The 13059-nt window shown below is 44.3% G+C and overlaps 1 protein-coding gene across 1 annotated transcript in view; it reads right to left on the reverse strand.

Moving 5' to 3' along the window:
* Positions 1-13059, reverse strand: part of LOC111224439 (protocadherin-16-like) — a 73363-nt gene that overhangs the window by 10182 nt on the left and 50122 nt on the right. The window contains exons 2-9 of the mRNA XM_022748923.1: positions 8863-9051; positions 7930-8161; positions 7568-7804; positions 6111-7139; positions 4949-5136; positions 4763-4859; positions 4210-4367; positions 1910-2756 (exon numbers count right to left, since the gene is read on the reverse strand). Coding sequence (XP_022604644.1) covers positions 1910-2756; positions 4210-4367; positions 4763-4859; positions 4949-5136; positions 6111-7139; positions 7568-7804; positions 7930-8161; positions 8863-9051 — 2977 coding nt within the window. The remainder of the gene's footprint in view (positions 1-1909; positions 2757-4209; positions 4368-4762; positions 4860-4948; positions 5137-6110; positions 7140-7567; positions 7805-7929; positions 8162-8862; positions 9052-13059) is intronic.

A 13059-nucleotide genomic window follows, 5' to 3' on the forward strand; every position in this document is an offset into this window, starting at 1 on the left:
AATGAGCTGCAACTGTTAAAGAAAGAGGGGGCTAGTGCTGTTTTGGTTTTAACTTTCTTGTGTGTTTTTCACTTTGTATCTTGCTCGAACTGAGATAACTTGCCCCTAAGCTTTTAATCTGGTAGGAGTTACAGGCTGGAATATTTTCACCAAATTTGACTCCTCTGTGATCCTGTCGTCTCCCTGGTCACAGATAACACATGGGTAGAAAAAAAAAACATAACAGTGGAAACAGGGGAAAGTTTTTATTTTGGATGTTTTCAATTCCAACATCTTAAGCCTATGTGGAGTTTGTGGCGCCAACACTTTGGGCTGCAGTATAAGGGTTAGCTGAGGTTGCTCTGACAACAAACATATCTTTCTCATCTTGAATGCAGAGGCCATTTATCAACATTTGATGTGTTAATCCCTGAATGGTGTTGTCTTTTGCAGAGAGGCAATTCACCATATCAACAGCTCCAAAAGTGAAATTAATGACCTCGCTTCTGACAATGAGCGATGAGGATATGTCTCACTCTGTGACTTTACAGACTCCTAATAATAGCTTGATAGTTCTCTCTATTGTGGTAACTGTAATGCCAAAAGTAATGAAAACAGAGTGTCTAGAGATGGTCCCAGGTCTCGGTCAATGACCCCAAAACAGGAGCAAACCAGGTGCTCAGAGGATTAACTCTGTCATGATTCTAACAAATAACCAGTGTGCATGAAAACACTTCAAGATGAGCGCACATACTGGGCTGAAGCAGAGGTAACATGCATGACAGACCCTGAATGTTTCCATCCCCGAGCTGCTCCGGGGGGCATCCTGGTTGGCGACTTGAAGGGGAGGGCGGAGCCAACGTCGACACGTGTCTCAAACACCACAACAAAGCCCACAGGACCAAATAGCCCAAGGTCAGTGCTGACTAAGTGACAGAGTCTCATGCAAGCACGCAGACACATATGTGCATGCCTACACACACAGACGCACGTGCGTACACATAAACACGCGTAACTGATCCCTTCTCTAATGGTTCCCAGAAGCCCAAGCAGGAGGCTCTTTGGTCTTTCATGGGAATAGATCCACAATAACAGATGATGGGCTGTGGGTGCATGTGTGTACTCACGCATGTGTGTGTATGTGTATGTGTGTCCGTGTGTGTTTAATATTTGGCAGGCTGCCCCGTCTGTCTGCCCTCCAACTGAGAGAAATAAGTCATGAAAGGTGAAGCAAGAGTTGTGCTGTACTTAGAAGTAAGCAGAGTATTATAAGAGTTTGTGTGTTTATGGAGGGGGAGGTTTGGCAAATGTGGTGTGGGGGTGGGGCTGTGTGGAAGCATGTGAAAAGGTGAATCCACATGCAATGCAAGGCAAAATTCAGAGGTGGCACAAACGCTCAAAAAGTTCACCAAAAAACCCAAACAGAGGTGAACAGATGCAGATTTTCTTCTTCACTTAAACTTAAAATATTTCAATTTTAGCAAGAGAATTTGCATGACACAGTAAAGTGGTGCTGGACAAGGTGCTGAACATATACAGATAAAGAATATTTTAATATTATTGATATATAAAAAAATGAGTGGGCCCAGTGGAAAGTAAGGAAGTAACGGAAAGTCCAAGATTTGAAAACTGATTGTAGTATCTGCTGCTTACGATAAAATAAATAAATAAATAAAAAGCAGAGAGATCTCTTAGATGTAGAACTTACACGATGCTATCACCAGAAACAATATGAATGATTTTGCATAACCCCAAATTATGTTCGATTATATAATGTTTTACATGATCTATTTCAACAATATACTAGCATGGCATCTGCAATATTGGCCTCAGTGAGATGCAGACTGGTCTACTGGTCAGTCAGTAACCCATCCAGCACCCCATCCTAAAGCACACAGGACCTACAGCATTGGCACTGGGCCTTACTCACCAGTGTTAGGGTTGAGGCTGAATGTTCCTCCAGTGTTGCCTGACTGGATGCTGTAGGTCACTCTTCCATTCTCCCCTTGGTCCGCATCTCTGGCCATGACATACAACGCCACAAAGCCCACCGGCTGGTCTTCCATCACACTGACAGCTGTTGGCGAGCTGAACACTGGCGGATTGTCGTTCTCATCAGTTACATACACCCTCGCTGTGACAGAACCCCAGCGCCTCTGGCTGGCTTCAAGGGCAGAGTCTGTTGCCTTTACAACCAGGATCAGGTTGGAGGTGACCTCATGGTCAAGCTCCTGGCCCAAGGACAGAACCCCAGAGGAGGGGTCGAGGCTTAGGAGGCCAGGGGTGTTCGGCCACTGGTGGAGAATTGAGTACCTCAGCTCGCTGTTGGGACCGCTGCCATCCTTATCTATGGCCTGGAAAGTATAGACAGATGAACCGGGCTCCATGCTCTCTGAGATGACGATGGTGATCGGGTCTTCGGGGAACTGAGGGGCGTGGTCATTGCTGTCCTCCACATCAATGCCCAGGTGGACCAGGGTGCTGCTAGGAGGGGCCTGAGAGAAGTCATCCACCTCAATCTGCAGGGTGTAGCGTGTGTCTCGTTCATAGTCGAGGGGGCGAGCCAGATACACATCTCCTGTCAGACGGTCCACAACAAAGGTACCATCTTGGTCTGTACCCCCAACCACTGTGTAGATCACCTCCCCTGCCTCTGGGCTTTCTCTGTCATGGAGGCGGACTGAGCCAATAACAGAGCCAGGCTTGGCTTCCTCCACGGAGTTGAAAGATATGGAGAGTGAATTGGTCTTAGAAGTAGGTCTGTTAATGCTGAGAACCTGCAGGGAAGAAAAAAACACTGTATGTATATTTGAGGACAAAGCAACATGACAGTTGATCTAATGCTTCGTTTAAATGCCCGGTGGCAACTTAAGTTGACAATTTTCAATACAAAGAATGAAAATATTTCATGGATTTGAGGCAAAGCAAAACCAGATTTTGTCCACTCCTCCTGCTTGTACCGAATGTGTTCACTGGGAATAAATGAAACCAGTTACAAGAGGTTTTTATAGACTTGAATAACACGCCTGCTAACATTAATCACACTTAATCTGATACTTATGTCGCTGCCAGGAAAAATAATAGATGATAAAAGTAACACAATCAGAGACGTACATGATGAGAGTGGTTGAATTTAGCACTGGGACATATTCCTGTACTGTGTATAGCTTTACACTTTTTTTGATGAGCAGTTCAAGTGTCTTCAAAGACCACAACATTATTACATCTCTCCTTTGTATGAAAAGAGCACCATAAGTAACACGTGACATGTTGTTTTAATAAAAGATTTTTTTTCTTTCAGACAAGCATGAATTGAGAAAATTTTAGAGTTGGGAGGGAGAGGAGGGAGATGAAGAGGATTTGTTGATCAAATTTTCAGCAGCATATGTTTTGTAAGCTGAAGGGGTGATCTGGGTATTCCAGCGTTGTCTCCTACAGCACAGTTCCCACAGTAGGCACTCCATAAATAAGCTGTGTTTGTTGTGAAATCTTACATGACACGCTGTAAATTGGTTCCACATTAGATGGAAAAGGAGTGTTCCAGAAATAAATTGGTATAGTCCCGTCCTATCATCAATGGATTTAGTAAATCAGTCTGAAAAGATGATTGAAGGAAATTACAGAAATGCGTCACTGGGCAAGAACAACACTAGCACTGTTTAATCCAATTAACTAATAATTATGACTTTCATTTTTTTTTTTTTTTGTTGGAAAGGAGGAAAAGTGAACTGGCACTTACTGGAGCTGTTTATATGGCAACTCTATTTTCCTGGAACCTATAAATCTAAGTTCCTTCCAGGGTTCTTCCATTGTGTCCATTTTCTGTTCTATATTAAATATTAACTGAATTACTTTCAATGCTGTGTTTTACGTGAGTGCACAGCCCTGCCGCTCTTTGCAAAAAGGGCTACTGTATTAAAAAAGTGTTGAAGTCATTGAGTATGACCTTGATCAGAGCAGGCTACAGCTGGCCCTCATCACAAGCCAGCTGGGAGTATTTGATTCAGACCCACTTTTCCATTTCAGATAGAAATTTCCCTTTTGAAAATTCACAGGGGAAGAAAAGGGAGGGGATGGGAGGGAAGCTTGTCAGAAGTGAGGCTGATATGTCTGCAGCTAGTCTGAGGGGCCCAGAGACATGGATCCTCTCAGCCCCGAGTCTATTCTTTGATATTAAATAGGTGAGTAGTGAGGGTGTTTGTGCTGGCCGGGCTCCAGTGGAAGTCTGACCTGAATGGTGAGCAAGCATGAGGTGCTGCGAGGGGGCAGTCCTCTGTCAGTGGCTGTCACCGTCAGAGTGTACTCAGCTCGCTCTGAGTGGCTGAGGGGAGACGATGAACGCAGCTCGCCGGTGTTTGGGTTCAAAGAGAAGCGCTCAGCCCTGGGACCTGGGAGAGACAGAGAGTCCAAACTTTCAGTGGAGATGATGTGCGTGGGAGGGCTGAATACACAAAGCCGGCGAGCCAGTGGTAGCATTTTGTTAGCATTAAGTCAAAGCCATTTTTAGACCTAAGTTACTAACCAACTCAAACTGATGGTGTCATCTGTTGACCGTATTTGCACGCATGGATACCAGTGATGATCCACTTTATTTACATCGTACTTTTCTAAACACAGTTAAAAAAGTGCTTCATGCTAAAGCAACAAAGATAAACACACTAAAGTAGCATCAATAGTCTGTAAGTCTGTAAAATAAACAAGAAAATCTAAAAATAAAATCAATTAAACAATAAAAGTCAATGCCAAAAAAAAAAACTCTCTTTACTTCCTGCGGCTACTATACCTGACAAAGAGTAGACCAAAGTGCCATTCTCCCCTTCATCAGGGTCTTTGGCTTGCAATGTGCCCAGTAAGACTCCAGAGGACTGACCCTCCGTCACCTACAGGTTAAAAAAATATCAGATATCACTAAAGACATGAAAGACATTTCATTTCCTGTTGGTCTGTTTTTCTGGTGTTGTGGCATCACCTGTATGATGAGGTTTTTTCCCGACTGGCTGTGGGTAAAAGTGGGGTCATTGTCATTGTCATCCAGGACAGTGATGAAGGCTGTGCCTGTGGCGCTACGAGCGGGCGAACCTCCATCTTGTACCACCACCACCAGCTGGTAACTAGACTGCTGCTCTCTGTCCAGAGTTGTCCTTGTACTGATCTCACCTGGGGAGAGGAGGGGGATGAGAGGGATTATATGCCGAGGCCCTGGTCCAGAGCACTGGAATAATGATGAGAGTCTAAAGAGCCAGCAGGCTTTGCTCAGTGACACACAAGTAACAGACATTCATCTGCAGTCTGCAGATGTTCGTGTAGATGTGTACATACACACAAACAGAGGAATTCTGGAAGGTTGGCAGACGCTGCAGAGACTCACATCTCAGCCAGAAACTGATCACAAATCAGAGTCTGAGTCTCCACCCACAGACTAACAGGCTCAGCAGGCCAATTAGAGCCCAGCAAGACGCTTAGTACTGCTGTCACCATCATCTGACTAATTTATGACAGTGGGGAAGAGGCAGCAGTACTGTAGTCTCTCATCTTTTACAGATGACGCAGTGAGTTGACTAAACAATGATTTTCCACATATAATTTCAATGTTTAGCAGCATGTTTAGCAGCACAGAATAAAAAAATGTTTTGTACAAACTCCTGATAGCTTGTTTTTCACATTGATGGAGGATCTTTGAGCTTATGTAGAAAGGAATGACATGCTCAGTTCACTTTAGTTTTGATTTGGTTTTAGCTCAGAAAATGTGACAGATGTGATGAAACTGTTTTGAATTTTTGGATCAGACATGCTCCAGTGTTTTCTGAAGGCAGATATTTCACATCATCTAAAAGATATCCAAAATTCACCAAATAATATTAGTTGTGCTGCCTTTCATTTCTTGGGCTAGCTCCTCTGTCAACAGCAGCTTTATTACAGCATGACATTACAGTCAGCAAAAACACTAGTCAGCTTTTTTGTTGTTATTTAAGCATCTCTCTCTCTTCCACATCTTTACATATATAGCTTTGTTGTATGAATACACAGATTTTCTCCTAATGAAGCAAACCTAAGCAATCCACGTTGTTATTTCAACACTTCAATCCAATAAACCAGTTGCGACTGCACATGCACAGAAATTTTCAATTAACCTGTGTGGGAGTTTATCTGGAAGTGGCGGTCGGCGTGCAGGAAGCGGTAACTGAGGCGTCCGTTGGGGCCACTGTCTCGGTCTGTGGCCGACACGTGACCGAAGCCTGTTCCTGCAGCTAGGTTTTCTCTCACAGCCATGAAGACCCTCTCCTGTGTGAGCCGAGGAGAGTTGTCATTCTCATCAGTCACCGATATCCGCACTGTGGCACTGCCTGTTTTCTTTAACTGTCCATGACCAGCGCTGGCCAGCACTGTAAGTAGATACATGTCCTTAACTTCTCTGTCTAAAGCACTTTTCACAAACAGCCAGCCGCTGTCTGCAGCAATGCCAAACCCTGCAGCATCTCCATCTGGACGCAGGTGATACGCCAGGGGGCTGAAGTGACCTGAGCCAGGGGTCTCCCTGTTCAGAGCTCTGACCTGCAGGAAGCGTGTGTTTATCGGAGTACCTTCCTTTAATTCCACACGGTAGGTGAGCGTATCAAACACCGGTCCGTGGTCGTTCTCTGCCTGGACATGAACCACGAGCATGAAGGTAGCGCTAAGCTGGGGTACCCCACTGTCCTTGGCAACCACCTGGAGGTCGTAACGGGGGCTGGTTTCATAGTTTAGGCTCCCCACCAATCGGATCTCTCCACTGCTGCGTTCTATGCTGAAGGTCCTCTGGATTCCACTAGGAGAAGAAAGGTCGAAGCTCAGTTGTCCATTAGCTCCAGAGTCTCTGTCTTCAGCTTGTACCCGATACACCACTGTGCCCATTTCTGTGTGTTCTGGCAGCAACAGGGACTCCGAAGACGAGGGCAGAAAAACAGGTGGGTTATCGTTGATGTCTGCGATGGTAATGTGGACACGGGTCTGGCCAAAGGCTGGAGGGTTGCCACTGCGGGCCTGCACCTCCAAATCAAGAGCCGACTGGGCTTCATGATCCAGGGGCAGACTGGTCCTTAGAGCCCCAGTTTCAGGATCCACTGTGAAGTAGCCTGCAGGGTCTCCAGAGCTGATGGTGTAGGAGATATCTTTAGAGGTGCCTGAAAAGAGATAGATGACAAAACACATGTCACAACAGCGCAGGAGGCAGCACTAAAAGCACCGAAGTAAGAGCACACTCCAAAGATGTCATTTTTTCAATTTTCATGACTGTAATAGCTCTGAAAATTCAGAACGTTACTATATCAACAAAGTTCTGACATGGAATTTTTGACTGATGTTATTTCAGAGTTATATGTGTATAGTGGCTCAACACCTATTTGTACAAGTGGTGCGGGGAGCAGAGAAAAAACTCTTTTCAGCATGATCCAGTGTGACTGATAAATGTATACTGAACTGTTCAATATGGGCTGCGAGTGAGTGGGCGAGCGAGTGAGTGAGTGAGTGAGCGAGTGAGCGAGTGAGTGAGCGAGTGAGTGAGTGAGTGAGTGAGACAGAAGAAGAGAGAGCATGTGTGTGGAGCTCCCACCTGTCTTACTGCTGGCCTGGACAATGCCAATGACTGTTCCCCGCAGGGCGTCCTCCGCTGCAGTGAAGTAGTACTGAGTCTGTTCAAACACAGGTGGCGCCACCAGCCCCGCCACCACACTAATGTTGACTCTGGCATTGACGAGGGCAACCAGCCCACCGCCATCCTGAGCAGAGATTACCATGGGAATGACAGAGTTGGCCTTTCCGTAGACGGACCGAGAAAGGGAGATCACTCCTACAAAAACATTCAAACAGGCTCTTTTTATAATTGCAAGATAACATTTTTGGAAAAAATCCATAATTGAAATCTTAAAAATACATTAAATTGTCTGCAGGAACAGGAAAAGTACTTTTGCCAACCTGTGTCTTTGTTGAGTGTAAAGAACGGCGAGGCCCCTCCAGGTACTGTTTTGTATGTAATTCTGCCATTCTCGCCTGAGTCTGGGTCATAGGCCGTCACTCTGACAACAGATGTCCCAGGGGCGCTCTGCGTGCTCAAACTAACAGCATAGCTGACTGGGTAGAACGCGGGTCTGTTATCATTAATGTCAACCAGATCTACCTTCACATAGGCTACTGAGCTCAGTCCACCCTGCAGAGGAAACAAAAAGCTCTTTTGTTAAACCTTCACATACACTAAATCATGAACAGAAAAACACACACACACACCTAAAAGCAGGATTTAGGCCACATTAATGGTGCTAGTAAAAACCAGCAGTAAACCCTGTTAAAATTTCGATGTATAGCATAGCCTCTAAAATATAGTCCCAGCAGGTTCGTGCAGGGATACAGATTGATAGTTTCCCTCGGGAAAGAGCAATATGTCATGACCCGTGGAGGGTGAGAGTGCTCGCCTCAACAAAACAATCTGTTTCATAGGCTTTTCATTCGCAGAAAATACAGTGCAGGCTTTTCATTTGGACCAGGTGGCAAAAACGAGGGAGGCGGCAGTCCAACTTGTTAAAATATTACTGCCTGACAGTCGAAGCATTTCTCCATCTGATTGCTTTAACATGACCACAGTAATTTTGTTTCATTTTTAACCTTTTATTTTTTTAAGTATTATCTGGCATCAAGTCAACAGGATGCTATACTAACTTTTGAGTAAGCCCGCCATGGAGAGTCATTCAAGCTTTTCCTCTTTACTTGGCTGCTCAAATCAAAGTTTTTCTGCACAGTTGGCCATGTCTTTGCTCTCCTGTCAGTATGAAAAGCACGGCTGCTGTGTTTATAGGATTACTCTGTGGCTCAATAGATTCATATTAAGCATGATTTCAAAATGTGGTGGCTCACCCCATCCACTGCAGTAACAGTAAAGTCGAAGCTGGCCGGCCCTTGATCTCTGTCTAGTAAAGCACTAGTGCAGATCTGGCCGGTCTCCTTGCCAATGGTGAACTGAGAGGGAACAGCGCTGTTAATGCCAGAGCCAAGGGAGTAGGTAATGGAGCCAAAGGAGCCGCCGTCTGCATCTGTCGCAGTTACCTAGAGAGAAGAAAACATGCAATGGTCAAACATTCCACAATGTGCATTAAAATTAAAATTTATCAAGTTGGAAGGGAAATATCTTACTGGAGAAACTCAGCAGTTTCCACAGTCATTAATATTACTGTAAAGCCACAGCAGATCAAATCTAAATTCTATTAGAAGGATGTAAGACTAAAGACAATCCACAAACCGAAACAAGAGCACCGTACCAGGTGCCTTGTGAAAGCATCTTTGGACCTATTCTTTGTTGTTTATCTGAGCCAGAGCATGAGCCAAACAGGCCCTTTGGCAGAGAGGGGCTCTGAGGGAATGAAAGGGGTTGGCGGAAAGGAGGATGACTTCTACAGGCTACTGGGACGGCTGCCAGCAGGGAAAACTGCCTGCTTCAGGAGTGGCGTCTGTCTGCAAAGGACAGTGACAGGGACAGCTAGGGAACAGTGGGATACCACACAGTATGCATCAGCGCAACGCATTATACCCTAATGTCATGTCCCGCTTGCGGTCTGGGTTTAATAACACCACACATCTACAGAGGGCTGGAACTGCTGGAGCTATAAAAGCAGCTCACAAGCCATCAGCCAGGGAGCCGACTCAATTACTACAGGATCTCCCAAGACAGCGCAAGGCAAACAGACCAATCAGATCGGGCCCCTAGGTACCAGCGATATAATTGTTTGCAAGTGTTGGCTCGGGATTGCAGTTTGCAACAGATTACAGTAGGATTAAACCTCACAAGTTGATTAGAATTCTCCTTCCTCCCATCTTTTATAAATGGATCTTTTTAGGAAAACACTAATTGGAAGAAAAAAGAAGCTCGAACCATGCTCTGGTGCTCCAGCAGTCAGCAGCAGGGAGCCTCCTCTGCGTAAAACGGACTAGTCATCAGGAACATTGCCAAGAAAAATAAGGCAAGCCATGCTTATCATCAAAAGCCGACTTTTTGAAGGCATTGCTGTGAGTGTGAGAATATGGAAATCATTCATTCAAGGTGCTGAAGGTTTGGCTGCGGCAATTCAGTCTCAGACTCTTTCCTGAGCAGATGGCAGACGGGGGACTCAGCAGAGAGCATGCCCCACACTCTGGACTGTAACTCCTAACAGAGGGTGAGTGGTGTGTGGGAGTGAGGGAGTTGTAAAGCTGGCAGAGATGCAAGCCAAAGAGAAGAATAATAAACCACATGAGGAAAGGGGAAACCAAGAGCAATACAAGAAAGCTACTCCATCTTTTAATGTGAGTTGGGGGGGGGTGCAGTTTACTGTAATATTTTATCATTTTGTTGCAGGGGGGACAAGTTATTTATAACAACCCCACAGCTTTATGTGCTTGTTTTCTTCACAGTTGTTTGATGAGTGTCAGCTGGAGCACTGAAGGAACATTTTAGCATGAATACCTGGGTTTGTTAAAAAAAAAAAAAACAATAACAGCCGGCAGATATGCTACAAACATTTCCCAGCAGATCTGCAGCAAAATATTTCCTCTCTTGTGACTGACCCATTGAGTTGTTGCAGACACTGAATGTACAGGCTATATGAGTCTCCCTGTTGCTTTCCATTTTAGCCACAACCATCCATAAAAACGTTTTTATAAAGTACAACCACATACAGAACATTAAAAAAAAATCACATGTAGAAAGCTGACATTTATGTTTATGGTATGAAAACTTGAAAAAATGGGAGAAATAATATATAGAAAAAAATATGAAAAAGAAAAGGAAAGTCACTTTTGTTGGGATTGGGAGTCTAACCCATTTTTCCTCTGAATCTATAATGATACACAGCAAAACTTATTGTTGTGTTCATTACATCCAATTTATTACATTGCACTGAGGGTTCCCTTTGAGTTAAAGAAAAGTTTCAGCTTGGGCGAAGTGGAGCGGTACAGTGTGTGCTACAGAGATACTGAGCTTTTCTGTGAAGAACAAGTTTAGCAGAGACAGGAGACTTGAGTGATGTGTGCGCCATGAAATTAATTTACATGAGGAGGATCCAGTGCTTTAATAATTACACTTCTCCCAGCGCTCCAAGTACTGTGTTAAGTGGTAAAGATATTTGGAGCCATATGTGGTTTGAAAACTTGAGAACAATATGTTCCATGAGTTAAGTGTAGGATTTTTTTTTTTTTTTTTTGGGGGGGGGGGCACTGTAAGATAATAAACCACACAATCACATTTGCATAAATCCTGACCACTGTAAGTAGGATGCCTGAAGCAATCAGTCTACTTTGGAATCTGCAGAGACTGCGATTCCACTTGCACTCTCATTTGTAGGTTAATAGCAGCATATCGGTGTCATCTTGCTGGAACGGAGAGGCTCGTCTGTCCTGGAGATCATAATGTGCCAGCCTCCCATATGAAATGACATGTGAGACCATATGCAAATGAAAAACGAGCAGGACAATTAGCCAGACCACAAACCATGAACCTTGAGAGATGAGAATAACCTAACATAATGTGGCCTCCGGCATCAACATTTCTACCATAAATGTCTGATAGGAAAAGATTTGAATAAATCAATAAGACTGTGAGGGTAAAGCTTAACAGATGAAACAAGATTCTCACAAAGTCTTGAACAAAGATTGAAGTTTGGTTGGGATGTTGCGTAATGCAGCAGTTCAGCCACAATGTCACAGCAAGGAGTCATCCATCTTTCATCTCAGTATTTTCTCTATATACTTGTACACTTCTTTATTTCCCTTTCAAATGTTCAATGGCCAATATGTGCTCACATACAGTGAATATATTAAGGTTACAACCTCCTCTACGTCAGCATACAGGGAATTGAAAAACAAGGAAATATTTGCAACTAGAAAAGTAATGTAAGATGTGCCAGTCATAAGTAGTAATTCTACGCCCTGCAGGGGGGAGAAAAATACCACTCACCACTTTGTCGAAGTCATCTTGACATGGATACGAGGGGCCTCTCTTTCTGTTTCCCACTGCCGTTTTACTCTTTCCACGGCAATGTATAGGTATTACGCAAGCGGTATTTTTTATTGGATTAAAAGTTCAAAAGCAGGAGTAATCTTAGATCATCAGCAGCAGCCAGCAGTATTCTCCCTACACTCCATGTTTTGAGTGAGGCATGATGGGAGCTGTCTTATCAGCAGGGGAAAGGCAACGTTTGGCCGAGTCCTTAGTAAAACAAGCTGGGGGAATCCAAAGATAACTCGGGCACTTTGTGGTTCTCCCATCAGATTCCAGGAGCCTTCCAGAGGAGACTTTCTGACTGAGTGACTGTCCAATCAAGAGAACAGGATTCACAGGAGAGAACATGCCTTTGTATGTTTATGTATAATATGTTCAAATGGAATAATGATCCTGAGGCTTTTGGATGCTCCAGTGTTCTGGCCCATCTAACGTCCTTACTCTGTGGTCTGAGAGAGAGAGCCAGGCCTGGAAAAGAACAAGCCCAGGATTTGGGTGGTTTCTATTTTTAGAGCTGAATTTTACAATCACAATTCTCGTATATGACTAACCACTGTAGCTTTCCACTTCTTGTTCTTAAGATTTTGTGGATAAGGCACACACATGTGTATGTCACGTATGTCGATGTGACCTTATTTGCCCAAGCTACTGCTCCTCTCCCCACCTTTTGCAGCCATGAAAAAATTAAATAAAGCTCCACCGTGGAAAGAAGTAGTTCAAAAAGCTGTGAGTAAATGAATGATGTAGAACCGAAACCATTGAGGCCAACAAGGGGTGAAATGAAGGCAATGTAGTTTTTAATCACGCTCCCCGTATTTTAGAGTGCCCAGTCAAACAAATCTGTCTCACGTAGACCTCGGTGAAACCAGCCAATCAGGACTGCACCTCTGCCAATCTAAATAGGCCACAAATGACGGAGTGCGCATGTAAATGTTTGCCAACGGGGAAATTATCACACACATCAATCAAACTCTGCATGCACACGTCCTCCGAGTGTAACTTAGATGCATAAGCAAAGACACAAATGTACAAACACTGGGGATAGAGTCATTGCTCATCACGGTCTCAGGATGCCTGCGGAG

Source organism: Seriola dumerili, unplaced genomic scaffold (genome assembly GCF_002260705.1).
Source record: "Seriola dumerili isolate Sdu_G_001 unplaced genomic scaffold, Sdu_1.0 BDQW01000134.1, whole genome shotgun sequence".
Taxonomy (NCBI): Eukaryota; Metazoa; Chordata; class Actinopteri; order Carangiformes; family Carangidae; genus Seriola; species Seriola dumerili.